Genomic DNA, 25,747 nt, shown 5'->3' with positions numbered 1-25,747 from the left:
AACGTTGAGGACTTAGTCATACAAACAGAACTCTTGAACATGTCAGTTTATGAAGATAACATCGATCCTGATGATGAGGTGAATAAATCTACTGATGACCTATGCGCCGTTCAAGAAGTGGTTACTTCTTTAGCTGGTAAAAACATATGTAATAACTCTCAGAATCCAGCACCAGAAAACCAAAGCTGTCCTAAATTGGAAGCACAGCAATGTGAAACTCCTTCAACTTGCCCCATTCGAGTAGCCAAAAATAGAATTTGCGAGATTATGCTACAGGTTAATGAGGGGCCTGACATAATCAGAGAGCAGAGGAGTCCAGTTTTCCTGACCTTGCATGCGAAAAGGGAAAGACAAAGGCTTCAAGGCCTACTTAAGTCTCAAAAATCTGATCTAACTGAGCCACTTGCCAAAAAAAAAAGAATTCTGTTCAGAGGTGTCCCCCGTTTTTGACGCCATTACAGAGAAATCCCAGAAACTGGTCTTTCATAAGGCCTCCCCGGCGACACTAAATCTGAAAAATAAGACAGCGCCGCATGCTCCTAGACAACCAGAACCCTCATTGCTGATCAAATTAGTGCTTGAGCGTCTGGAGGGCGAGGACAAACTAATTTTGAACAGAACCAATGTGTTAAAACTGCTTCACTATGTACCCCGACTTCGCTCTTTGGAGTCGAAAGACTTGAAAATAATCGAATTTCCCGAGGAACGTCGCACCGATAAGGTGATTCTACATGTAAATTCCAACTTAATCGCAGATGTAATCTTGGAGGCGAATGAAGAGCTACTATCAATGGGTTTTGACACGTATAAAGCGAGAAACCCGGAACAACGAGAAAATGTTAAAGATGCGACGACAACTGAACTTGCCGATATCCAGCTTCCTATGAAATGTACGTCTAAAGCTCACGGAGAGGCGAGAAAACCAGTTCAAGGAGAATAAATCGGCAGGTCCATCCTGAACAGATCGATCTCTCTTGCACGGCCCAGTTTCCATCTCTTCCGTCCCAAGGCTTTATGGCGGCAGAAAAGAACCCGCAGAGTCGAATTGTCCCAATTGAGAGAATTAAAATTACCATTGAAAATGGGAGATGCCCAGGAAATTACGTGCCACCACAAACAAATAATCAAAGGGAACCCGAACGGGCGGAAGACTGGAAATGGATGGCTGTGGCCTTGAATGCTCATTCGATCAGCTAACGCCCAAATACTATTACCGAGCAGGAATGTTCCTTTGCCTCATGGAACACACGCGGTTTTTTACATCTTCTAAACAACAATTGGGCACAAGACCTACAATTTATTTGTTTACAGGAAACCTGGATGCGCGAACTACCAATAGCTCCAGAGTACGAGTGTGCGCTAAATCCAGCGATTAAAGCCGAGAAGGGCCGTCCAGTTGCAGGCCTGTTAACAATGATCAAAAGATCATCGGGCTACCGACTGCACAACTCAGTCAATCACACAGCATTCATTCAAGTCTGCGAGATACGTAAAACTGCTGCTGCTGCCAATGCTTGTGATGTGATCTATATCATTAATGTATACTGGAACCATCTACGGACTGGTTCACTGCCATTCGTCGACCAAATTACTGCAATCCTTGATAAGTTGCTGGAATCAAGCAGCGGAAGCGCAGTGATAGTTTGTGGTGATCTAAATATCGATTTCTTCAAACTTCAGAATTCCTCTAAAAACCGTTTGGCAGAGATATGGAGAGAAGAGATGGAAGTGAGAGGGCTCGCGATGTTAAACGGTCACACGCAGGGTGACATTCCAGCTAAGTCCACATGGCAGCGTGATGGGCAAAGTTCCACTATCGATTACATGTTTGTATCCGATACGTTGCACAGAAAAATAAAAATTATGAAAATCCGCTCAATGCCCAACAGTGATCACGATATGCTGGAACTTAGATTCCTTGACACGAAAGGCCCGCAATGCAATAAGTGGAACCCCAAAGTATTGGTGGAAACCAATCGCCTTCGCTTAAAACTGAAAGAACAGGACGTGATGAAGATAAGCCGCCAGTTTAAGGCAACGACGAAAGAGGTTGAATATACGCCAATTCTGTCTCAGTTCAAAAGCAGGAATCTTGGTCTCAAAAACCAGTCATTTACGAAAAAACATAGCTTTGAGCTTATGATAATGCAACGGAAAAGATCCATGAGAGCAGAGATTCGAAAAAACAATCAGGGCCCCAAGTCTGAAATAACTGCAAAAAACAAAGCGGTTAAACAAGCCTATAAAAACTGGCTTAAAAGTCATCGAGTTGTACTACAGCAAAACGACGCCGAAGCAATGATGAAGATTCTCAGGAATAAGAACAGTGGCGAGTTCTGGCGTACCATCAACTGCATGCAAACCTCGCAAATGGCTCTGCAAGCGTGCCCAGTATTAGAAAAGGAGTGGGTCAAGCACTTTACAGATCTATACTCCAAAGACGTTGTTCCTATTGTGCCAATCTCCAACATTACCTCATGGAACCTACACTTTACCAAGGATGAAATCCGAGAGACAATTGTGAGAGCTAAAAACTCTCGTGCGCCCGGTCCTGACGGGTTATCGAACTGTATGCTCAAACAATTTCCTGACCTATGGACTGACATATGTTTTGATCTATTTACGAGAATCAACCAACAAAAGCAAGTCCCAAGTCAGGTGAGGAATATTGGATTTTCTTCTGTGGTTTGTGGTGGCTACTTGAGGACAACGGCTGTTAATTCTTGCAGTATCTGTTCGGTTTAAAGTGAGGGTGATGATGGAGTCATTGCACTGCTCTATGGCTTTCTCACCTGATGGACTGGGTGCCCTCTAGTAAAAGCATGCAGCTTGCACATGAATCGAGTTTTTGAGGTTCAGACTAGCATGCCCTTGGAGAGACCTATTGGTAGTTTGTTCATGCAAATCAGTCATAGGACATTATGTATTGGTTCACAGGATGTTGGGCGGAAATGACTTTTCCCCACTGTTCGGTATATATTTTTGGAGATACCAATTCAGAAATTCAAACCTTGACCCCCCCCACCCCCTCGCCAACCAAGGACTGGGGTGGAATGAATGCAAGTCCTTTATCTGATAGACTGTATCATAGCGGTGAAAGTTGAAGTCTGCAACCTGCACCTCTTGGGATATTTTGTACTAAAATTCCCATGACCCTTCAGCAATTAACTTGCCGGCTTGGACTGATGGGAGCTGTATTCAAAATCTGAGCCAAAGGTTGTAGAACCCCCGATAAGACCGGTGGCAAAAATGCTCCTTATTCAAGGGTATGTTTTGATGGCATTGGGTATGCTCTGCCAGTCTGTGAATGCTGCAGTGTAATGACAATGCATAGGAGCATATTTCGCTGTCCAGCAACCATAGATCTGCCACTGGTAACAACCATGCTAATCTTGGAAAAGAAATGGTTTGAACTCAGCCCACCATAATCGCTCCTTTTTTAGTGTTGCTTTGTTCGTGGTAATGACGGTCAGAGAAACGTACTATTATTGAATGGAAATGTCCCCCTCCCCCAAATTTGATCTTTGACCACAGGCAATGGCTTGGCGCTTCCACCAAAAACACCTCAGTTTATTGCCAATCACAGCAGCTCCATCTTTAGGGGAACGGCTTCTGCAACTGTAGCAATGTTGTCCTTCTATTTCATGAGATTCCAAAGTGCAGGAAGCAGAGGGGGGTGGGGGGATGAGTGTACACTATACTGGATCATACCAAGGAGGGCTTGAATGTTATTGTTAATTTGTAGCAGAGTACATTATGTATGGGATGTGCTCGAACTCATTTTTGCTTTTGTAGGCTCCATAGCATAGCGCTAGCTATGAAAAAGCAAGAGCATTTGTCTCCAGTGGGAGGGAGCAATATTGGATTTCAACCTGCCTTTTAAATGTCATCTTGATGCTGCAAGGTATCGACTGTTAAAGAGAAGGAGCTGAGCAAGTGGAAAACTGCTTGAGCCAAATGCCACTTTTGAGCAAGGTACTACGTTGTGTTGGAGTAGAGTTTAAAAAAAAAATCATAATGCATATAAATGCTGAAAGTGTAAGATTACAATTGATGAGCACCCCTTTTTTAAAGTTTATTTTGGTGATTTTTTTTTTGTTGATGTCCTTGACCTATTGCAATATAAAAACAATCAAAAGAATCGATAAAAAGAAACGCATGGAAAAGTTGGTGTCAAATCAAAACTTAAACGGAACTACAGTACAGACTCAATGAATGCTTCAGGCGTAAAAGGTACTATTTATAGAAACCCATTAAACGTAGTGGTGGTAGGCAGATTGAATCCTGGGACCCAGTTGGTTGAGGTCTCCCAGTTGAGGGTTACACTGTTTGAACACTTATTAGTCTATCACAGGCACACCAGGAAGGTGCTGCAGCCACTGCTGCTACTGACTGCAACAGGTGTTGGGGCCAAAGCAGCGCTGCAATCTGTGGCCGATGCCTTTTTGGTTAACGGATATATATATCTCGAATGCACATTGGTACTGCACCCTTCTAGCTGTTGTCAATAACTCATTAACAGCCCTCCTGAGAACTGCCAGTTTGATGTAGTCTGACTGTACCTCCAAGGTATCCTCCCTTCCTCATCTGTCTTTGCAACTCTTCCCTTCCTCCAATTACTCTCCCTGTCTTGGATGCACCTGTCCTTAACTCATCTTCTCCTCCTTGGTCTGTTCTCTGATCAAACTGTTTTCCGGCCCCCTCCTGATCTTCTGACCCAATGTCCATACTCTCCTTCAGCCTCCTTCTGTTCTGGTGGTTTTTCCACAAAACCACCTTTTTAAAGTTCTGTTCTCACTGCACTTCCACCCCCTATGTACCTTCATTTACCTTTTTTATACCACCACCTTCATCTGCACTCTTCCCCACCGCCCCCTCCTGCACCTTGGATCTCAACACATTCACTTTCTGCACGCTCGAACTTTCCGCAACTTCCCCCTCTACTGCTCCCCACAGCACCTACTCCTCCTGTACCACTTGCCACACCACTTTCTGATCCTTCTTTTTTCTCCTTACCCCCGCCTGCACCTTTCACTCTCCTGCTTCGCCACGATGATGCACACACCAACACTCCCCTACTATCCTTTCGGGGCTTTTTATAGGGACCAGAACAATCACCCTGGGCTGAGACCTGCACTATGGTTTGGGCATATGTTACTTGCCTTTTCGGTTGTTTTCCTTTATTTGCTGCCATTTATCCTGTTCAGCAACCTGAGCTTTTAATGATGCAGTCCACTAACTTGGATTCTTCCTTCCTGGGCATGCGTGTTAAGGTGCACTCTGAGGCCTGGCGGTGAGTAGAGGCAGGGCCGGCAACTAGATTGTTGTTTCTATGGGTTGCAGATAAAATGTCCTGAATTACATCTATGTTGTAACTTTGCTTTTCTCTTTCCTAGCGTCTGACTCTGCCTAGGAGCCGGCTGCAGGGACTCTCTCCTAAATATATAGATTAGCTGCAGGCAGAGCATCACTGTTGCGATCCCCTGCTGCAGGGTGCGGGTGCTGATGTTGTGTATTTTGGCTGAACTGGAGGAAATAAATTCAGGAGATGTGAGCATTATTATAAACTGTGTAGTAATGATTGGTGTAGAAATGTAGGAGCAGAGATGGCATGTCAGTAAAAAGTTGCATTTGAATTGTATTCACAAACTAAAACATAAAAATTATTTATTTGCCATTTTCCCTTCAAGTCCAGGCTTCGTGATGGATATTAGCAGTTTTGATAAATGGGGAGAACACTGTAAACCTAGGTTCTGGGCTGCGGTTCTGTTTTGTGTAAATAGTAACGGACATTATAAACAATGTTCTGATGGACTACATGTTACCGAGTAAGGCTGGATGCGCCAGAGGAATATTTAATATTCTCACTGAATATTTGTAGATTCTCTGGGAATATGCATAAACAAACTGGAGGCTATATGAACAGAGTTTCTGGGAGGGGTGACATCTGTCACTGAATGCCGCTGGAGTGAGGCAGAGCAGAGGGCCAGAGCAAGCTGGAAAACTTTATCCGTTCTAGATTATGGAGCAGGGAGGAGGCTCATTACTGCTCCCTTTCTGATCTTGAGTATTTGCAGCATTAAAATAGAATTTTTTTTTTGATGTCATAGGCTCAAAAAGGTTCCCTTTTCTGTTTTTGAGAGGATAATTACTTTTTAATTGAGATGTGTAGGGAAGCATTGTTCACCACGGATGCTCAATACCCATTGAACTAGCTTTTTCACATGTGGCTTATGTATGCATCATGGTCACATCAGTTGACACTTAATCTCTTAAGGCTGTTATAGCCATTCAAGGCCATGACAGGTTCTTACATGCTTTTTGCTATTGGATCGTTTTTTGGATTGTACAACTTAAGCCTTCCTCCAGCAGCAGTGAGATTCTGAGATGGTTTTACCTGTTTTAATGTCCCGCTGAGAAAGGAGAGGTATTGGTTCATCACGTATTTTAGTGAGACCTGATGAGCATAGAATTACCTTTAGAAAGCTATTGTGGTTTTTGATTCATTTAAAGTAGATATATTGGCTAGAAAATGATTATCTCAATGAAAACACTTTCTCATATTGTGTTGTGTAGTCAATAATAGTTGCAATGCTTTTCTATTTTTTCTCCTTAGACCTGCACCATGCGTGAGAGCATTGTGTTCTTTGAGAACCTATTTATGAACATTTGTGAATTGTGTGGCATCTACATAAATTGCCATAGACATTCTTACAGTATATTGTGCATGTTTCAATAAGGAATGAGTTGATGAGGTTTAACAGTAGTCCTCTAAATTAAATGACAGCAACCCTCGCTCATCCTCACCGGATTGAGATTTACTATCCCACTGCATTGGTTTGTCTACTTTCTCTTTGCAGGTGGCAGGTATTCTTTTCTTTATCTCTATTCTTACTACAACCCCTACTTGGTGGGGGGTGGATAGAGTCTGTCTAGCACCCTCCTTTTGGGTTGGTGGAAGGGTCCTGGTTGTAGAGGTGAAGAAAAATCACATAATTGGGGGTCAGGGAGGAACAAGAGACTGTCTGTGGTGGGCCCAGCCCCAGAAGTCACTGCTGTCCTTAACCCTGTTGGGAAGGGGGGGGGGGCGCGCGATCATTCCAGGGCCCTAAGTGCATTTGGATGTGGTAGAGGCCTGGAAATGTGCAGTAGGGTTTCGGGGAGGTTAGAGGGTCGGGGGTGGGGTGTTGCCAGGGGCTATAATGCAGGGAGGGTGGTGTATGCTTTAGTTTTAAAATACATTGGGACGTAGACGCCATCTTACATAATAGCAGCCATATTGAAACTGAGGCCTTGGCTTTATATTGCAGTCAGAGTCGCAGCCTGAGCCACACACATGTATGCGGGAATAGGGAATAGATTGTAGCATGGGCACCAGTGAGAAAGGCCAGAGCTGCAGAGAGTCATAGACCTTTCATTATCTCATGTTGCCAGCATTCGTATCCCAGAAGGAATGCCCTGCAAGTCCACACGGGGGTGGGGTGTGGGGGGGATTGAGAGCTCTCGGTGACAAACTATCCCACGAGAAGGAGGGTACAATCCTCTGACCTTTCCTGTCCCAGCTCTAGATAATGGCACCCAGATGCTCCATCCAAAGACCCCCCAGCATTCCAAGGTACCATTTGGTCCCAGACCATAAAACTGTTAAACCCCCAATCGATCAGAAAGCGGCAACCTGTTGCCTTCACCATAGGTCACTAGATTTGTGGTATGAGGTCCCGGGAGGGGTAAAACCTAGCCAAAACGAGGGTGGGGAGCTTTGGATGGGCACTGACATGTCTGGAATTGAGCTGTAGTCTGTTAGATGCAATGACCTCGAAGTATCCTCTCAACTCTTGTCTGCAGTATGAGGTGCACATTAGGTTAGACATAGAGCATGCATTGTTTATTTTTCACGTAATCGTCAATTAGGTGTAGCTTCATACAAGATGACGTGGAAGAAAACTGGCTGGGACAATTGCCTGACGTCCCTTATGGAGCAGGTAGCCTATGTATATGGTCTAACCAACTAGCCAGTTGCACATTGTCATTTACGTGTCTGATGCAGCGTGCCTTCATAAATCGTTGCTCATACTGATTTTGCCAGAACCTTCCTTGGCAGCAGTGTACTTTACTGGCGCATTTCTATTTTTGTCGAAATAAAACTTCTCCTTGTAAGAGGTGTGCTGGGCCTTTTCCCTAGTAGGTTGCGGTTTTTCTTTTGCGAGCGTGGAGGGGTTGCTCTAAATCATTCTGGGCTTGGCAGGAGACTTGATCATCATTTTATTTTTATGTTAAAGGAAATTTGTAGCGTGCACGATCGCCACCGGAGGGGTCCCCTGGCGCTCTGGCGGATAAGAAAGAGGAGCTGGTTGGGTTACGTTAGTAGGATAAAGGTTGTAGAAAGAGCAAGGGAGCTGTAATGTGCTGTTGGCAGCTTTAGTTCGGTTAACACCGTTCGCTGAGCTTTTTGGTGTGGTATCCGGTCGGTATCCATCGTGTGCTGTTGTGTAAGGCTATGTGGGATTAGTATGTTGTTGCAGAGTAGGGTAGTGAAGTGCATGCGGTTTTCTGTGGTTTTAGAGGTATGGTTGTGTTTAGTTCTCGTTTGAGAGGTGAATGCAGAAGGATGAGGTTTTAGTAGGGTTGGTTATTAGCATTGTTGCCTGAAGAGAGACTCATTTTGTGGGTCCTCTCGGTGTGACTCAAGGTGGTAATTGCAATCCTCTCTGGATGCGACACAGGCCAACATTCACAGTCCCCTCTAGCTGTGACGCAAGGTAATATTTACAATCCTCTTTTGGATGCGAAGTATGCTAATGGCTACAGTTCTATAATAGTGTGGCACAGGCTAATATTCACAGTTCTATCCTAATGTGACATAAGCTAATAATCCGTCCTTTCTAGGTGTGGCTCAAGGCAATATTCAAAATCCCCTCCGGATGCGAGTCAGGCCAATATTCACAGTTCTATTCTAGTGTGACACAGGCTAATATTCAGTTATGTCTTAGTGTGGCACATGCTAATAATTATAGTCCTCTCTAGACACGGCTCAAGACAACATTCACAATTCTCTCTGGATGCGACACAGGCCAATATTCAGTTCATTCATAGTATGGCACAGGCTAAAATTCAGTAATATCATAGTGTGGCATAGCCTAATAACCACAGTTCTATCAGTGTGGCACTGGATAATATTCAGTTATGTTAAATGACATGTTCGCTGTTTCTCAACTTAAAAAAAACTACAAAATAAGATGGCCGTCATGGATCTGGGAAAAGTGAACTTCTAAGTCCTTTCCTTTCCATGGCTGCTATTCGTGCATCGGGCACGTGCCGGGAACACTATTGTTTCCAGTGCCAGCGAGGGAAGCGGGGCGTGGGTGGGAGCTGTGGGGGACTAAAATGTCGAAAGGAGGAAGTTGAGGGCATAGGGGAGCACTTACCTGATTATCCGGTGGGGGAGGATGGCGGCCTCCAGCTCCGAGGTGGCTCTGAGCGTGGGCTTTACTATATGGTAAAGCCCCTGTTCTGACCCTCATCATTGGATCGGAGGCCGAAGCCACGCCCCTGCCGGGTACTAATAATCCTTGCATCTCCAGAGCAAACTTGGCTTGTCGTAGTTTGAAATTTATCAATTTACTCTGAAGGGTCTGTACTCTATAATAAACACCTTAAAGATGGATGAAAAGGCCTTGAGTGAGGTGATTTTACTTGCTGTGCATAATTTGAAGCTCTAGATCATTAGCCTATGGATGAGACTATCTTTACAGGAATAGAATTTCACTGGAAATGGGGAATTCTTATGCAAAGTTCCAGTTGTGCCTAATCAAAATGTTTAATCTGCTGTACTCTGTCTGCATCTGTAAATATTTTTCATGTCTGATACAAGTACCATCTTTCATGCGTTATTTGGTTGCCTGTATCCTCCTTGTCATGTTGACCTCCGGGTGTGGCAGGTTAGGTAGATGCTCTCCGCCTGATGCGCCATGAGCTAATGGAGGAAGAGGCTGGTCTCTCCCCAATGTGAGCACTTTAGCAGGCCAAAGGTATTGCACCTAACTTGAGATGCAGTTTTCCATGTTCTGGATGTTTTTCAATGTTGGCTTTCCTGTTCATCGACCTCCATTTTTGAATGAACTCCAGTTGCATGCTAATGTGCCATTGAACCATCCCCTTTTACCCCTCTACCCTTCCCTCACCACTGCAACCTCCTTTTTCGTTCCAGGCACTTTGAAGTGACGCTGTATAAGCAATCCAAACAACGCAAATAAATGCAATGTTGTTTACTCTACATTAAATATTCAAAAAAGGTTTAAAACTATTGCTAATGGCTGTTTTTTGTCCATTTATAGCTGGAAAACTGTGCAAAGAAATGGACAAGCAGTTTATACTTGTTGCTAATGCTCATATGCACTGGGATCCGGAGTATTCAGACGTGAAACTGGTGCAGACAATGATGTTCCTCTCGGAAGTGAAGAATATTGTTGATCAAGCCTCTCGCATCCTCAAGCCGTGTGTTTCAGGTGAAGCTGGTGGAACCATTCCTCTTGTACTGTGTGCTGATTTGAACTCTCTCCCTGACTCTGGTAAGAGCTGTAAAAAAGCAATGGTTTTTGTTGATTGCAGAGTGCTTAATTTGTGGGGGTGTTGGTCAGAGCTCAGCCCTGGTACTTATTTCACCGACTGGCCACTTATTGTCTCAAACTCAGTTGAATTATGATGTGGTATTTAGGCAACTTTATCCGTCGGTCATAGCCACACAGCCAGCAACAGCGGGCGCTAGCAGTGTTCTGTATCCTGGACTGGCTCCTTGTGTATTAACCTGATCATGCACGCTGGTGCAGCAGTGCTACTTATCCATTTTCAAGAGTAACTTGAGTTGGAAGAAGACCATGCTATGCACTCCTGCTGGATATGTTTGCACACTGTTAACCTGAATGCATCGCACTGGTGCAGCTCAGGTACGTATAAGAAATGGCACCGCCGCAGCAAGTTGGGCTAATAACTGGACAGTCTGCTGCAACACTGGAGCAAGGCAAGCAAAAAGGTTCATGCCATAGAAAAATACCTAAGCGAAGTCATCCTATACAAGATCTTGCTGCAGTATTGGCAAGGTCATTCATTCGGCAATTATTTTGCCTGCATGTGTCCATCAGTTTACTGTAGGAGGAAAGCACACCTGCACATTTTTGTAGGTAGATGGCAAAGCTGTTCCAGTTGCCACCTATCAAATCAGATAAAAAGTTAATGTTCTTTAAGAAAGGTCGAATTTCAAGACACAAGTTTATTTTATGTTTGCGTTTGTAGGAGTTGCAGCTATAACTCCAGATATCTTGACAACTTGTGTGGGCTGCCACTCCAATATGTCACGTGTGCTAGAAAGTATTTGGGCTCTGGCAATTATTTCTTTTTGTGTCCATATTAGGCACTGTGAATATAGCGTTAATGTGTTGCATACTAGTCACCCAAGTAGTAATCACAAATGTTCAATGTTGCCGTGCTAAAGATATATCTTCAAGCTAATGCAAGGATTGCAAGGAACTTTTAGCGAATTTCTACATTTATGGTAACCTTAATACTCTACGTTGTGTTAATTGTTAACTCAATTTACATTTGTATCTTTGATTATTGGTTAGCAAGTCTTATAATGGTTAACTGTTCATTATAAATTATGTATTTATCCATTACAAAGCTTAATAAAAAATTGCTTAACAAAAAGAGGGGTCAGAATTGTGAGGCGGACAACTTTCTGAAGGTTTCTCAACAAATGCCATTTCTTTACATTAAATGGTTGTAAAGGTGCATCACTATCCATGGATTTCCCTGCCTAAAATAGACTAAAGGAAACCCTAACAAAGGATATCTGTCCCTCACACTAATGCATCCAATACATAAATATGGAAGTGCATGGCAGTTGAAAACAATGATTACATTCGTAATTTAACCAGTCTCTTTATAACCTGGACAAATTCCCCTTCCCCATATTTAAGCTGGATTCTGCTTCATAGTTTAAGAAGAGAAGACAAGGACATCCTGGTTTGTAACGGTTTCAACAGTGGTTTGTAACCTCAGCTTGTCAACAAAGTTCCTACAACTCCTGTGATTCAACAAAGAAAATAGGGGCTTCCTTCTCCTTGAATAAGTGCACAATTGATCTTACTTGGATAAAGGATAGTCTCTCAGTTCATCAATAACAGTAATGGTCTTGGGCAGGATGATTTGCCACAACTGGTAAATTCTTAAGAAATATAACTTCTTTGCAACTGCTTTACACAATTCTTTCTACATACCACAAACATATATTGTATTTGTCAGGATCAATTTATAGTACTTAATCAACTTCGACATGGTTCACTTCCATGCTAGGCCTACTTCTCCAAAGGCTTGCCATCCGGGTATACTCCCTTGACTGGACAGCATTTTCACAAGTGCTTTTATGGTTCAGATCAACTGACAAAAGATTCACAACAGCTTCAGTGTTCAATAGTTTGCAGCTTCAAAACTTTTAACTAGTCTTGGGAAAACAAGATACACATTGGTGCTTCTTAATACTCTTCTGTAAATGCTTCTCTCCTTCTGAATATCCTTTTCCGGAAGTGCAGCTTTTTTGACCATTTTGTTTCCCAACTGCATAAGTAAAAAATACAGAAAAGGTCTTCTAAACTCATATCAAAGTCAAGCGAGAAGTAGAATACCAGTTTTTATCATATGTTGTAAAAGGTATGGCCAACCAGTTTCACTACGTATGGGCCTTTCATTAGCCCCCTTCTGCCATTGGCAAGATCTGCTGGATTGTATTGGCCTTGATCTTTTTGCTTGGGCAATGCTTGAAATATTTCGTAACACTGTCGGCCCATCGGGTTGATTGATTTTCCGCAGTTACGGTCCTTTGTTTTGGCTACATAAGGCTTTTGCTGTTTTTCAGTGGTTCTGTATTCAAAAGTACTACTTTCATTCATATGAGAGTGCAGCTTTTGCTGTTTTTCACTAGCACAATATTACAGATTACTTTCAGAGTTCCTGTCACTCATGCGTGAGTGCTGCTTACTGATAGAATGCCAGCATTGACCACACAAGTGGGTGGAGGAGGTGCAGGGGGGGGTCACTACCAGCTTGTGAACACGCTGGGTAAGTCTTGCACTTCTGATCCCCTCGACCTCACAGGAGTTCTGCTTCTGTGGCTCCTCTCGACCTGGCAAACTGCTTCTTAGTCCGCCTTCGCCACCTGCAACCAGAGGTAGTTTTGCTCCTGAGATCCTGTGGTGGACTCCAGCCACCGGGAACAGCCTCCTGGGAAAGAAAGCTTCCATCGCTTTTGCGTCCCACTGTGCAGCCTCTGCAGTACATGTCTCAAGAGGGAAGGCTTCCCTCTTGTACGCTTCTGTGAGAAACCTGAAGGTGTCTCTAGCTAGTTCCCGTCGATGGGTCATCCAGGTGGCCAGGACATGGCCCTCGCTGTTGGATCCAGTTCCTGGGGGTGGACAAGTGAGGATCACCTGGATGGTGGGTCCTCTGGGAGTGGGATACCGAAGGGTGAGATGCAGTATTCCCCCTTCCTTTGACACCTTTTCTCCATCCTCATATAGTGCATTACAAACCACTGCTCCCACCTTTTCCCATCACTAACACTTTCGCACAACACAAAGGACAATGGACTAACACCAGAGCAGTTTACCTGACATGTCCCAACACAAGGGTCAGTCAAAGTCAGGCAATTGATCAGAATCGCACACACACACCTGACGGCCCTTTGCCTTCCCCACAGGGATAAAAGGTGGAGCCCGAGAGCACAGTACGAGCACGGCAGACAGCACAACAAGATGGCTAATCAAGCACAGCAATTCAAGAGAAATGAAACCCTAGCTAAAGGCAATTCAGGGAGGGCTTGAAGTCTTGACGAGCAGCAAATTATGGCGAGTTCCTGTGGATTTCTTCCAGTCTCTAGTGGTATTGAAGCAGCAAATTAGCAACTAACCAGGGAGACCTTAAGACGGAGTCAGGTCTTGGGTAAGAGGGGGTTGCCCTGGACACATCTACTTGCACGCCAACGCTCCGGAGCGCCCTCTTGGAATCAGGTCAGCAATACCCTTTTCCTCCACAGTAGCCTAGGTTGGAAGAAAATGTTCGTGCTGGATGATCCGCGGTGTAATCTCTGGACCTGAACTCCGAATTCCTTGGTCTGATGACTGAAGGCAGGACCATGGACAGGATCTCTTAGCAGCAGTCTTGAAGGAGGACCTGTAACACGATTTTCAGCAACTTCTTGGTTCACTGCAGTTTTGGTGCCTTTTCTGCTGCACCAACAAAGGACATGGATCACCCGGCCAATCTGTTTTGCTTCCTGTAGTCCCACGCTCTGGGGGTGGGGGGGGGGTCTGGGGGAGTTGGATCGTATCGCTGGAGTGTCCTTACGGGTTCAGCAAAGATTTGGACGGATTGGGCCTTTCCACAACTATGCACTCGAAATGGGCATCAGGTCTCCTGGTATTGGGGTTCCGCAGCTCTGGAAACTCTTTGGACCTCGGGAGATGGCTTGTTTCAAAGTTCGTCTTGGGACTGGTTGTTCCCACCAACCAACGGGAAGGAGTCCTCTTTTGAGCTCCTCTATCGTACAGAAAACAGGGTCAGGACTGCAGTGGTCGCTTCACGGTGTTGCAAATTGATCTGCTTGCGTCTCTGGTTGTCTTCTTTGGTTGCTTCAGAATCCTGTGGTCTTGCTTTTCACTACCGAAGCCTCACCTTTTATACAGTTCCAGCACACACTCCTCTGCCATCTCTCAGCATTTTACAGAAAGGCGTGTTTGGCTGTCCAATCAGGACAGCGAGACTCCCTGAGGGAGCTGGACCTATTCAGGCACTCTGGCAGACAAAGGACAGGTGGTGTAAAATTCCTCCCCTACTTCCTGCCTGGCCAGACACACTGGAGCCTAGGCGGGATACCCACGGGTTCCCACCAAAGGCAAAAGACACACAGAATGGTAGAAGGGCTGACAAGAACCACGCTAGTATTGGCAAAAAATGGAGTTTCCCAAGTTGGTACTTGGGTGCCCTTATTGTGCACCGCCGTGGCTATGGACATAGTCTGCTGTACCAAAAAATGCACAATAGTTGGTAGAACCCATCCACTGCCACCAGCCACATAACCAGGTGATGGTCCGTGTGACTAAAGTCACACGAGCAAGGGGATACTAGGTATGCCTTTGGCACTCCACTGAAGGTGGTGTGTGCACCAATATCTGTTTAGAGTTTTGGGAGAGAAACTAAGTATTTCTCTATCCCTAAGGACTGTAGTTAGTTGGGGATATAAAAGAAGAATCTTAAAAGTTGACCCTGAGGGTACCCTGCAACAGTGCTGCATTAGAAGAATACAGATGCCTTTTAAGAGCTATGGAGTAGACCGCCTCCATAGTACAGGTGGAACACAAAGTACAGAGTTCCAAAAGACAGAACCTAAAAGAATGAACGAGTGGAAAAAGGCTCCAACCATTTAGGATTTAAAGAAAAAGGTCAAGCAATAAGTGCTGGGCATCTCACTAGGAGGGGATGAAGCATACAAATTATAGTCTCGGCAACATTAAGCCCCACTGTCCTTTTCAGAGTTTATCACCCGACGGTATCCTGGCACTCTTTTGAGAAGGCCACAGAGAGGAGACTGGCAGAAAATACTTGGCTTGTCTCAACTATTGAGAGAACAGGAAAGTCTTCAGTGCTTTCTAAAATGTGGCATGGTCTGCAATCACCCTCAGGGTTATTGAAAGGGTATTCCAAAGATTAGGAGCAGTTTCCAAGAAAGCTTTACCACCTACAGACAACTTAATTTGTGGATCACAAGTAGGCAGAGGTTGGGCGAGCAGAAGACTCTATTTGGTTTAGAAGGAATGATCTTCACCTGAAGGTAGGAAGCGCCCTACCCTTAAAGAGCTTGACAAGTCGGAGGGCTTTGAACTTAATCTTACTTTCAACTGGGAGCCATTGGGGATGGTGCAATGCATCAGGCAGGCCAGCAACTAGGCGGGACGCTGTGTTTTGAAGTATTTGTAGCCTATTAAGATATCTCGGCTGGCTAGCAGTCTCGTTGCAGTAGTCCATTCTTAAAACCTCAGAAAAAAACACTAGCCCACTTAGTGAGTGTGGTGTATAAAAGGAGCACCGTTTTTAACATTTTTCATTTAAAGTAAGCCGCACTACATCTGCTACTGATTTGGAGAGCAGGTAAGAGACCCTGAGAGTTTGACATCCTAGCTTTAAAATATATATATTTTTATTTTTTTTTACTTTACAGAATACACTTGGTAGGAAGTGTACCCAGAGTGGCGGTCCAGAGGTTTCTTAGTTTAAGTTTGTCTATGCCCTCCCAACACCTTCATGAGACTTGAAATGGGGCGGAGGTTAGATGGAAGCCATGGGTCCAGATTGGGCTCTTTTAAGCAAGGCGTCACCCATGCACGTTTAAATACTGGCAGACTAAACCTTCGCTCAATTAAAAAAAAAAAAAATCCTAGTCGAGGTCATAGATGGAGTGAATTAGACTTTTGTTTTATATATCTCTGGTGGAATAGGATCCACAGGGAACAAGATTTGAATTGTCATATCACCGTAATGACAAGGGTCTCCCATCGAAAACCCTTCAGCGGTTTAATTCAATGGTGGCCACTCCTTTTCTAGCAGTTTAGGAGGAGCCTTGGTCAGTCCCAGGGTCCCTCATCCTGGTTTTCTTTCAACCCACCCTCAACTGAACTTGGTGGTGCAGTCTGCAACCGCAGGGCTGAAGACCGTCCTTCACCATCCCAGCCACCCAAAGGCGAGAGTAAAAAGCTGGAGGCAATGGGCCAGATGGTCATTGTGTCCGTGAGCCTTGCTTTGTGAGAGGTTTACCCACGATGCGTGTTGGCGAAATATGCTTTGGTTCGTGGATATCTGGGGCAGTCTAACGTTTCTAAACACTTGTTGATGGCAAAGGGGTCACATGCCAGATCTTGCAGGCTGGCCTGGAGACTGCAATGGCATCGGGTTTGGTCTATGGCCGACATTCCTGGATGATGACTTCGCAATTTGTGCCAGACGTCCAGTCCAAGCTGCTGGACATGCTGTTGCTGGGTACAACCCGTTTGGAACGAAGCCTGAGAAAGGCCTGCAGAAATTGCTCACTGCCACAGCTAATGCTTTGGGTGTATCCTTGCAACCGCCTTCTACAGAAGGTGCAGAAGTCCCTTTCAACCCCTCCCCCCCCTTTCACCCATCTTAATAGGGTGCAGGCTCCCTCCAGGTTAAGGTAGTTGTGATGGCTTTCCAGCCTCTGCTGTTCCTACATGTGCACCCAGTGGCAAGACACTTTGAATTGAAATTCCTCCTTTCAACTCATGTGGGTGGTGTCAGATGGGTCAAAGAATTCTGAAATGGTTCAAAGTTTTTGATTAGGTTTTCAAAATGCTCTATGGCACTCTTTAGTCTCAAAGCACCTCGCCTAGAAACACACTTTTGTTCAGGCGTGTTTTATAAATGCCACATCATATCACCTACCTTGCCCAGAAATCCCTAGTCACAGGTTTATCGCTCTTGATTACCCCTACTGTCGAAGACCTTACACTATAAGTGAGGGCCTAAAGGGACACTGCTTTCTCTACCTAATCTCCCTCGCGGACATCCTATGCTGTCCCTACTCTTTCCAGTGGTTGGTGTTCCAAAGGGTGTACAAGATTGTGCCTTTCCCCTCACTGCCTGATTTACTGCTACGTTCCGTTCGATTTCCTCCATACTCTATGGGTGTCCTGGTACAGGGATGCGACCATAACCATTTTGCCTCGCAAAAATGTAATGTCCCCATTAAATTTGATTTGCCCGCTGGGGAATGGCCGCAACCATGCCCTGCTAGCATCACAGTCCTTTTCCCCCCGCTTGAGTGGGATTGGACCTGCCCTGCATTAGCATGTGCATTATTTGCTGCATAGTGTTTTTTTTTTTTGGGGGGTTCCCCCATGTTTTTCTTCTGACGTTGCACTCTCCGGGTCTTATGTCTGCTCAGAGTGGGTTTACCAGGTGCACTTCCTGAAATATATCCTTTCCGGCTTCAGACCCCCATTCACGCTGCTTGGTGTCTGAGCACTGGTGGGATTTTTCCATGGCGTGTGACGCACTTAAACCGAGGTAACTAAAGAACAGTCTCAAGGTGGAGGGAGATATTTGCTGTCTCCACCAGAGCACCTCCAGGACTTCTCTTGGTAGAAGTCAAACCAGTAAGTCACATTTTCTCTTCACCACCTCAGCACAGACTCCTTCCCAGGAGTTCTGCTCAGAGGGTTTTCAGAGACTCAGAGGTGTTAGGCTTGAGGTCCCTAGAGGGGTCATTTGACTCTACCAGGCCATGTGCCGAGGGAACTAAAAATTCTTCTACCAGACACCCTTCCGAGGGGCTTCATAGCTCGACTACCAGGCATAGGCCTGAAGGGGCACCTGTACTCGAATAGACTACCAGGCCGGAGCCTCGGGGCAGTAAGCCTTCTCCAGCATTAGATCTTGTTGTCCCAGGAGGATAGCTCAGCGGCAGCGTGCTCGACTTGGAAACGAGACGACACGGAGCAACACAGGTTCGATCCCTGGGTCCGCACTTAGAAACATCTGGGTATTAAACGCGTTATAAATAACCTATCTTATCATGGATTCACATGCTGTGAATATTTCCAGTCAGGCTGGAAAAACCCCGGTAACTTTAGTATAGTAGTTTTCCTATGGAAAAAACATTGACACCTTGAGTGTCCTATCAACGTCGTTATGGGTGCTTTGGACAGCACCAATGGGACATCGAGTGTATAACGCCGCCCCTGCGGCTTCCCATCAGATTTTCAAAACAGTTGGGATTACCTCGCGTTCTCTCCAGAGAATTTGTCTTTTTGTGATAACATTTTTTATCACTTCAGGTTTTGCTGTTCCCACTCTTTTGTAAAGGAAAGGTGTGCTTTCCGGTCCCATTATGGAATTTTCAGGTCCGAATAAATCTTTGTTCAGGCCGTGTGGGACCTGCGGCCTCAAGAATGTCTACAAAGGGGACCAGCATTCCGATTGCCTATATTGTTTATACCCCAATCATTCCATTGAAGACTGCTGTCAGGAATCTGAGGAAAGCTTTAGGTCCGCGCCTCTTGCTCTGCAAGAGGCGATAAACTACATTTCCCATGAGGCGTTGGGAAAGGTGTAGTTCTCCTATCACGCGCTACAACAGCTGCTCATTAGCAGCAACTGTTAAAACTCGCCGCCGCCCGTGCCTCGGGACAGGTAATTAATGATTTTCAGCACGGGTGGTGGCAGCGGCAGCTTAGGAGCAGGCATGCGGAAATTCTCGACGCCGAAGGACTCTTGGAGCTTCCCCGGGCCGCGACGGTGACAAACAGCTGAATAACCACGGGCTGTGGCGGTGAAGCGGGCTCCCATAAGATTCGGGCATCGCTCTTCAGGGTCCGGATGTCCTTGTGAGGCATCCGGACCATCAGTTAAGTGTTTTTGACCCCAGTGTTCATATTCTGGAGTTGCTATATGCTTACTTGTTTATTAATTGACTACTTCAACTCGGTAGTGGGTGTGTGAGGTAACACGCCCTAAGATACATGCCATGCATTAGACACGCCATACAGCTCTGAACGGATAAAACAGGGCACTGGGAAAGATATAGAGACTATTTAAAGAACACGCATGGGTCCACTCAGTACAAGGGCATGTTCGTGTGTGTCTTTTTTCCTAAATCATTGTTTGTGACTTCATTGTGCCCGACGGGCCATGTGTCTCGTGTCTTCATAAAAAGGGACACCCTTTTGTTTGTGCCATTTAGCTTGTAAGCCAATCTGTGTGTTCAAGAAATGACTATCCAAGCCCTACGTTGTGTTCAAGCCCTATGTTATGTTCAAAATCCATGTTCGAGGTTATCCGCTTATGTTCTGTGAGGTGTAAAGTGGAGTTAAAGAGCTCCTATGATTCGTGTGTAACAAGGTCATTACAGGTATAGGAGGTCAGGTGTTCAGGAAATAGAGGTACAGATTAAGGAATATCGCTGTATTGTATGTATTTGCTTGTGTATGTTCCCCTCCTTTCCTTTGTCACTCCATCCCCTTTTCCCTAACTCCATCTCCCCCCCCCCCATTGGCTGCCACGTGGCTTCCTGTGATATCAGTCTTCAGGCGCCCGTGCCAACCACGGTGGGAGGGGTCAATCTATTTGGCTTCTGTGGTTCGGAAGAGGGGATTGAGACCCCTATTCCCTTATAAGTTTGACAACTGCGACATCTGTCAGGGGTTTCCCCAAAAAACCCCTGGACAGGAACAGGCACCTGATTTGTTGGCTGAACGAGGGGGACTATGTCTCCGGAAGTTGGTTCCTCACGCGGAGGCAGGGTGTCCACTCACTCAGCTAAAAGGTCACCACCGCGCCAAAGCTCTGTCAGAAGAACCGCTGCCTAAGAAACGGCGCTCAGGTGAGCCTAGGCCTTCATTAAGTCAGGATAAATCCTGGAAGTGGTCGGGTGATGGGGGGGCAGCTTCCCTCAGGACACTTCAAAGCCTAAGGAGAAGGGCTCTCACCCGCAGAAATCCGTGGACTTGGCTTGTAAATATATGGATAAAGCCACATCAAGGCCTCCGTCCTCGTTGCTGAAAATCTCCATCCGCTGACGAGCATCGCTCTTCAGTGTCCCACAAGTCTTCAGCGGGCCACGATACTATGTGGTACAGATCCAAGTTGTCCTCCTGGCCTTGGTCTTCTCCATCGACGAGGGTACCAGCTACTAAGACATCTGACTCGTCTCCAAGCAACTACTCCATTGTCTACGACCACTTCATCGTCTGCTCTTCCGTCGACTGATGTCCTGTCAGCTACAATACCATCAGCTACTACACCATTGACGAGTGCACTGCCGACGACGGTCAACCACCACACCGTCGACTACGACAAAATCTGTCAAGCATACTTCCTCGGCAGGACAAGCAGAAGTTCAGACTCCCACGAGATCCAAGCACACAACTGTGCTTGCACAACAGCCCATGTTCGAAAAGTCTCCATACTGCCAGAGGAAATACTTTAGGATGAGATCACTTCCTATTTTGAAGCACCTCCCTACGACGAGTAGGTGGCTTGAGGTGATCCCGAAGGGCCATCAGAAACGCCTCTTCTAGTTCTCCAGCATGGGATCTGGCATGGATTCACATGCTCATGAATATTCCCCGTCAGGCTGGGAATCCTCGGTAAAGAAAAAATCAGTATCGGTTTAGTTTCTGATCTCTTTCTTAGTACCGATCACTGGTCTCTGGGTCATACTGTCCCCAGCCAATGACTGCCCTCTCCCTAAGCCCCGCCCCTGGCAGCCATCCTCAGATTTGTACTGCACGTTCAAGTGTTGGGCGTCCTCGTGCTATAGCTCGAGCTTTTACTGCGTTTTGCGTTTTGTCAAGGAGTTTAATCTCATTTTTTCGGTCAATCGACCCTCAAGCTCCACCATTTCTACTTCCGATCAACGGGGACCCGTTTCGGAATTTTCTACGCCCCTCGAGGGCGAACTTTTCGTCGAGTTACTCTTCTTGGAGGATTCCAGAAGATCTGAGGCCTACCTCGTGGACATGGCCCAGGACAAGGGAAGCTCGACACCCAGATCCAAGCTGTTCAGGAACTGCCCTGGATGTGGATTACAGAATGTTTTCAAGGAGGATGAGCATTCGAGATGGCTCTACTGCCTTCACAAAGACAAGACTAAGTGGAAATGGACTGTGTTTTGCAAGAACCTGTCGGACCGGGCTATGAGGGATCATCTGACCTGCCTTGCCAGCTGGCTGGAGAAGGGCCCAGCAGGTGCAAATAAGTCAGAGGTCTTCTAAGTCCTGTGAGGGCGCCCCGGTGACGGGGGCCCAACAGAAGGCAAAGTACCGCGAGTCCGTGGGGACCTGGAGCACCGAAGGGTCGGGCTCCTCGGCTGCCAGGCAGGGCGAACTTTCGCCAACGCTCTGACTCGGAAGAGAAAATCCGAGAACCTGGGTAAGCTTCTGGAGAGGCCCTGGTCGATCTCGAAGGGATCATCCGAGGGGCAGTGAGGCAGTGACCCCTCCCCCAAGGTGAAGGCCTCTATTGAGGGAGTCGCAGCGGCCCTGGTGAAGCCTGTGGAGGCTAACCCAGTGGAGGTGACCTCGGGGCCCAGAGTTTCCCTGCTGCCATGGAGGGAATCCTCTTTTCAGCCCATCGATAAGACCCCCGTGAAGACCCTGGTGGAGAAAGGGGGGGCAGTGGTCGACACGGATACAGCCTCTGAGGAGGAGCTGGTTGAAGTTGTGAAGGGCCTCAACAAGAGGCTCGAGGAGGTCCGGTCCCACGGGGGGAACCCCGAGGAGGCGGACGAAGAAAGCGGAGCAACCATTGCGCCCGTCGCAGCCAGTGCCCGAGCCTCGGGACAACTCTGTGGCCATTTTGATGGCAATCCAAACCTTATGCACAGAGATAAGGACGAGATTCCCCTCACCCCAACGGACGACCCTGCAGAACCGGGCCCGTCGGGAAGCCCTCCAAACAGGAGGAGAGTTCTTCCCCCCCCCCCATCTCTACCCCCCCCGCCTTTCCTGGCTTCGCGGCCCGCCAGCCTTCCTCTCCTTCCCCTGATCCTAAGGATGACACGAACGGATACGGCCACGACAGGGACGGATGATGATGGCGACTGTGGTGACTGGATGGGCCTCCCATCACCATTCCCTAGGACCTCCCCGCCCGACGAAATTGGCTCCTTCCACGCCATGATTGCCAGGGCATCCAAGCTTTTTCGGCTCTGCCCTGAGGAACAGAAGAAGGAAGGTTTCCTCTATCCGCGGCGCGAGGCCAAGAGGAAGACTACTTGCGGTACCATTGATTGACAACATCTGGGAGGAGGGACTTGCTCTCCTGAAGAACCCATCTATGACTGCCAAGAGGGATCGGTACGAGAAGTACCAGGTCCCCGATTCCGCCCCTTTGTGCCTTAGGGCACAGCCGACCCCGGATTTGGTCGTCTCGGCGGCGACCAAGAAGGTGGCGGGGGCGTCCTCAACTTCGACCTCCACTCCTGACAGCGAGGGAAAGCAGCTGCTGCAATGGGACGACGAGTCATCTCTTCTGCGGTGACGGCCATTAAGGCGGCTAACTCCCTAGCGATTGTAGCCCGCTACGACAGGGAGCTGTGGTACAAGATCGCTCCCCTGCTGGACTTCCTATCGGATGATAAGAGGTCGGAGGCCCTGGAGATCCTACAGGAAGGTGAAGTGGCGTCGGACCATGCCATAACAGTGGCCACGGATATTGCTGACACCGGATTCTGCCAGTTGGGAAACAGTGTTTGCCTTCGACGGCGGGGATGGCTCAAGGCAACTGATTTCCGCCAGGACATGCAAACCAGAGTTTTGGACCTGCCTTTCGACGGGAACAACCTGTTTGGAAAAACAGTGGATGAGTCACTTCAGGCCATCAAAACCAACACGGAGATGGCTCAGGCCTTGGGAGTGTTGCAGCAACGACCCGCCCTTTCGGAACGCTGGAGGCAGAAAGGGTGCCTCCAAGGCATCCGGCGGCTGCTCCTCAACCTACTGCCAGGCGGCCCGCTCCTCGTCGCAGGAGGCCTACAGAGGATGCGGCAAGTCAGGAGGATCTCATCGTTGGCGGCAAGGCCGCCTCCAAGCAGGACTGAACTGGCCGTATCGTTGGGTCCCCACCTGAGCACCCCTGTGGGAGGCCGACTGGCAAAGTTCGTCAGCGTGTGGGAGTCCATCTCCACCGACCGTTGGGTGCTGGATGCCCTAGCCCAGGGGCAAACTCTCGAATTTCCAAGGAAGTGCCCCCGCATCCCCTCCCCCGTGGCCAGGAAGGAAAATCATGTCATCAACTGCTGTTAGAAGTAAGGGCGATGCTCAAGAAGGGTGCCATCGAGCTCGTCCCGAAGAGGCTCCGGGACTCCGGTGTACACTCGAGGTACTTCCTTGTCAGAAAGAAGACAGGCGGTTGGCGCCCCATCCTGGACCTGCGGCGGTTACACAAATACATCAAGGTACCAAAGTTCAGGATGGTCCCCCTCCAGCACGTGCTGGGACAGCTGGAGGAGGGTGACTTCCTATTGTCGCTGGATTTGGAGGATGCTTACTTCCACATCCCCATTCTAAAAGGACACCGAAAGTTTCTCAGATTCGTAATCCAGGGGCGGCACTACCAATTCAAGGCCCTTCCATTCGGGCTGAAGTCGGCACCCAGGGTGTTTACCAAGTACCTTGCACCATTTGGTGGCGCAGCGGGGGATCCACGTCCACTCCTACCTGGACAATTGGCTCATCCGTGCAAGGACGAGAGAAATCGCCGTCGAACACAGTGGAGACCGTCCAACTTCTCATGGATCTGGGATTCTCATCAACTACTCGAAATTCCGCAGGTCGCACTGTTACTGGGAGTCAAGCTCGATGCAGTGGCGCGATTTGTCTCGCCGTCGGAGGAGAGGACGAAGGCCATCTTGGGAAAAGTACAGCGTCTGCTGGCCACGGACGTGGCCAGGGTGAGAGCCATCAAGTCCCTGCTCGGAATGATATCCTCATGCATCTACCTGGTGCGCCTGTGCCGGCTACGGATGCATCCTCTACAAGAGTTCCTCGACGCCCGTTGGATACAACCGACGGGCAGCTTCGAAGACAGGATCCCGCTCAAAGAGATTCTCCGCCAAGCGATTCGATGGTGGGGCACCAGCGCGCATCTCGCGGCGGGCAAGGACTTTCAGACCCCGGTACATCAGGAGACTGAGACGACTGACGCCTCCCTGGATGGATGGGGAGCGCACATTGGAGATCTGCCTGCGAGAGGCCTTTGGCTTCCAGAGGAGAGGTCCCTCCACATCAACATCCTGGAACTCTGAGCGGTGTTCTGGGCCCTCAGGTCGTTTCTCCCGTCTCTCGTACAAAGTGGTGAGCATCTTCACCGACAACACCACTGCGATGTTCTACATCCGGAAGCAGGGAGGCATCAGATCCCCAGCCCTGTCCAAGGAGGCCCAGGATCTGTGGCACTGGGCCGTCGACCAAGGGATGTTTCTGGTGCCCTTCCATCTAGCGGGAATAAAGAATGTCATCGCCGACTCACTAAACAGGGAGCTGTGCTCGTGCCACGAGTGGGAGCTGTGTCAGGATCAAGTGGATCGACTTTTCCAACGATGGGGCAAACCCCAGATCAACCTGTTTGCGACGGCAACGAACTCCCAAGTGCCAGAGGTTCGCCAGCAGGTTTCCCCAGCCGAGGAGCATGGGCGATGCTTTCTCGTTCCCCTGGGACGGCCTGTTCCTGTATGTGTTCCCTCCGTTGCCGTTGCTGCTCCGACTCATCAACCAACTCAAGAGGTCCCGGTGCAGGATGATCCTCGTCACACCGGCGTGGCTGAGACAGATCTGGACTTGTCAGCGTCCTCCCCCTCTCCCCCCCTCCCCCCTATGTCAGACTGTCGCGGATGCAGATCTTCTCTCCAGAGAAGGAGGCGCCATCCTCCATCACGACCCGGAGTTGCTGAACTTGCAGACCTGGCTCCTGCAGCACTAGAGTTTGGAGGGTACGATATCCCGGCGGACTGCAAGGAGGTGCTTGCAAAGGCCAGGGTGTCCAACTATAAAGTGCTACGGACACAAGTGCACAAGTGGAAGAATTTGTCTGGTGCTGTGCACAAAAGAATAACCCACTTGCTCATACTGCCACTTTACGTGCTACCAAAGCTGAGGATTGTTGCCCGGGGCGGGGCTTAGCGAGGGCA

General features: G+C 47.7%; 1 protein-coding gene across 3 annotated transcripts in view; it reads left to right on the top strand.

The window, feature by feature from the left end:
- CNOT6 (CCR4-NOT transcription complex subunit 6) overlaps positions 1-25,747 on the top strand; it is a 632,403-nt gene that overhangs the window by 460,208 nt on the left and 146,448 nt on the right. For all 3 annotated transcript variants that reach the window (XM_069652648.1, XM_069652647.1, XM_069652646.1), the window contains exon 10: positions 10,335-10,568. In XM_069652648.1, coding sequence (XP_069508749.1) covers positions 10,335-10,568 — 234 coding nt within the window. The remainder of the gene's footprint in view (positions 1-10,334; positions 10,569-25,747) is intronic.

The sequence above is a fragment of the Ambystoma mexicanum genome, chromosome 3p (genome assembly GCF_040938575.1).
Source record: "Ambystoma mexicanum isolate Mex_15411 chromosome 3p, UKY_AmexF1_1, whole genome shotgun sequence".
Lineage (NCBI taxonomy): Eukaryota > Metazoa > Chordata > Amphibia > Caudata > Ambystomatidae > Ambystoma > Ambystoma mexicanum.
The sequence above is the reverse complement of the archived record's forward strand: the minus strand, read 5'-3'. Positions and strand labels throughout refer to the sequence as shown.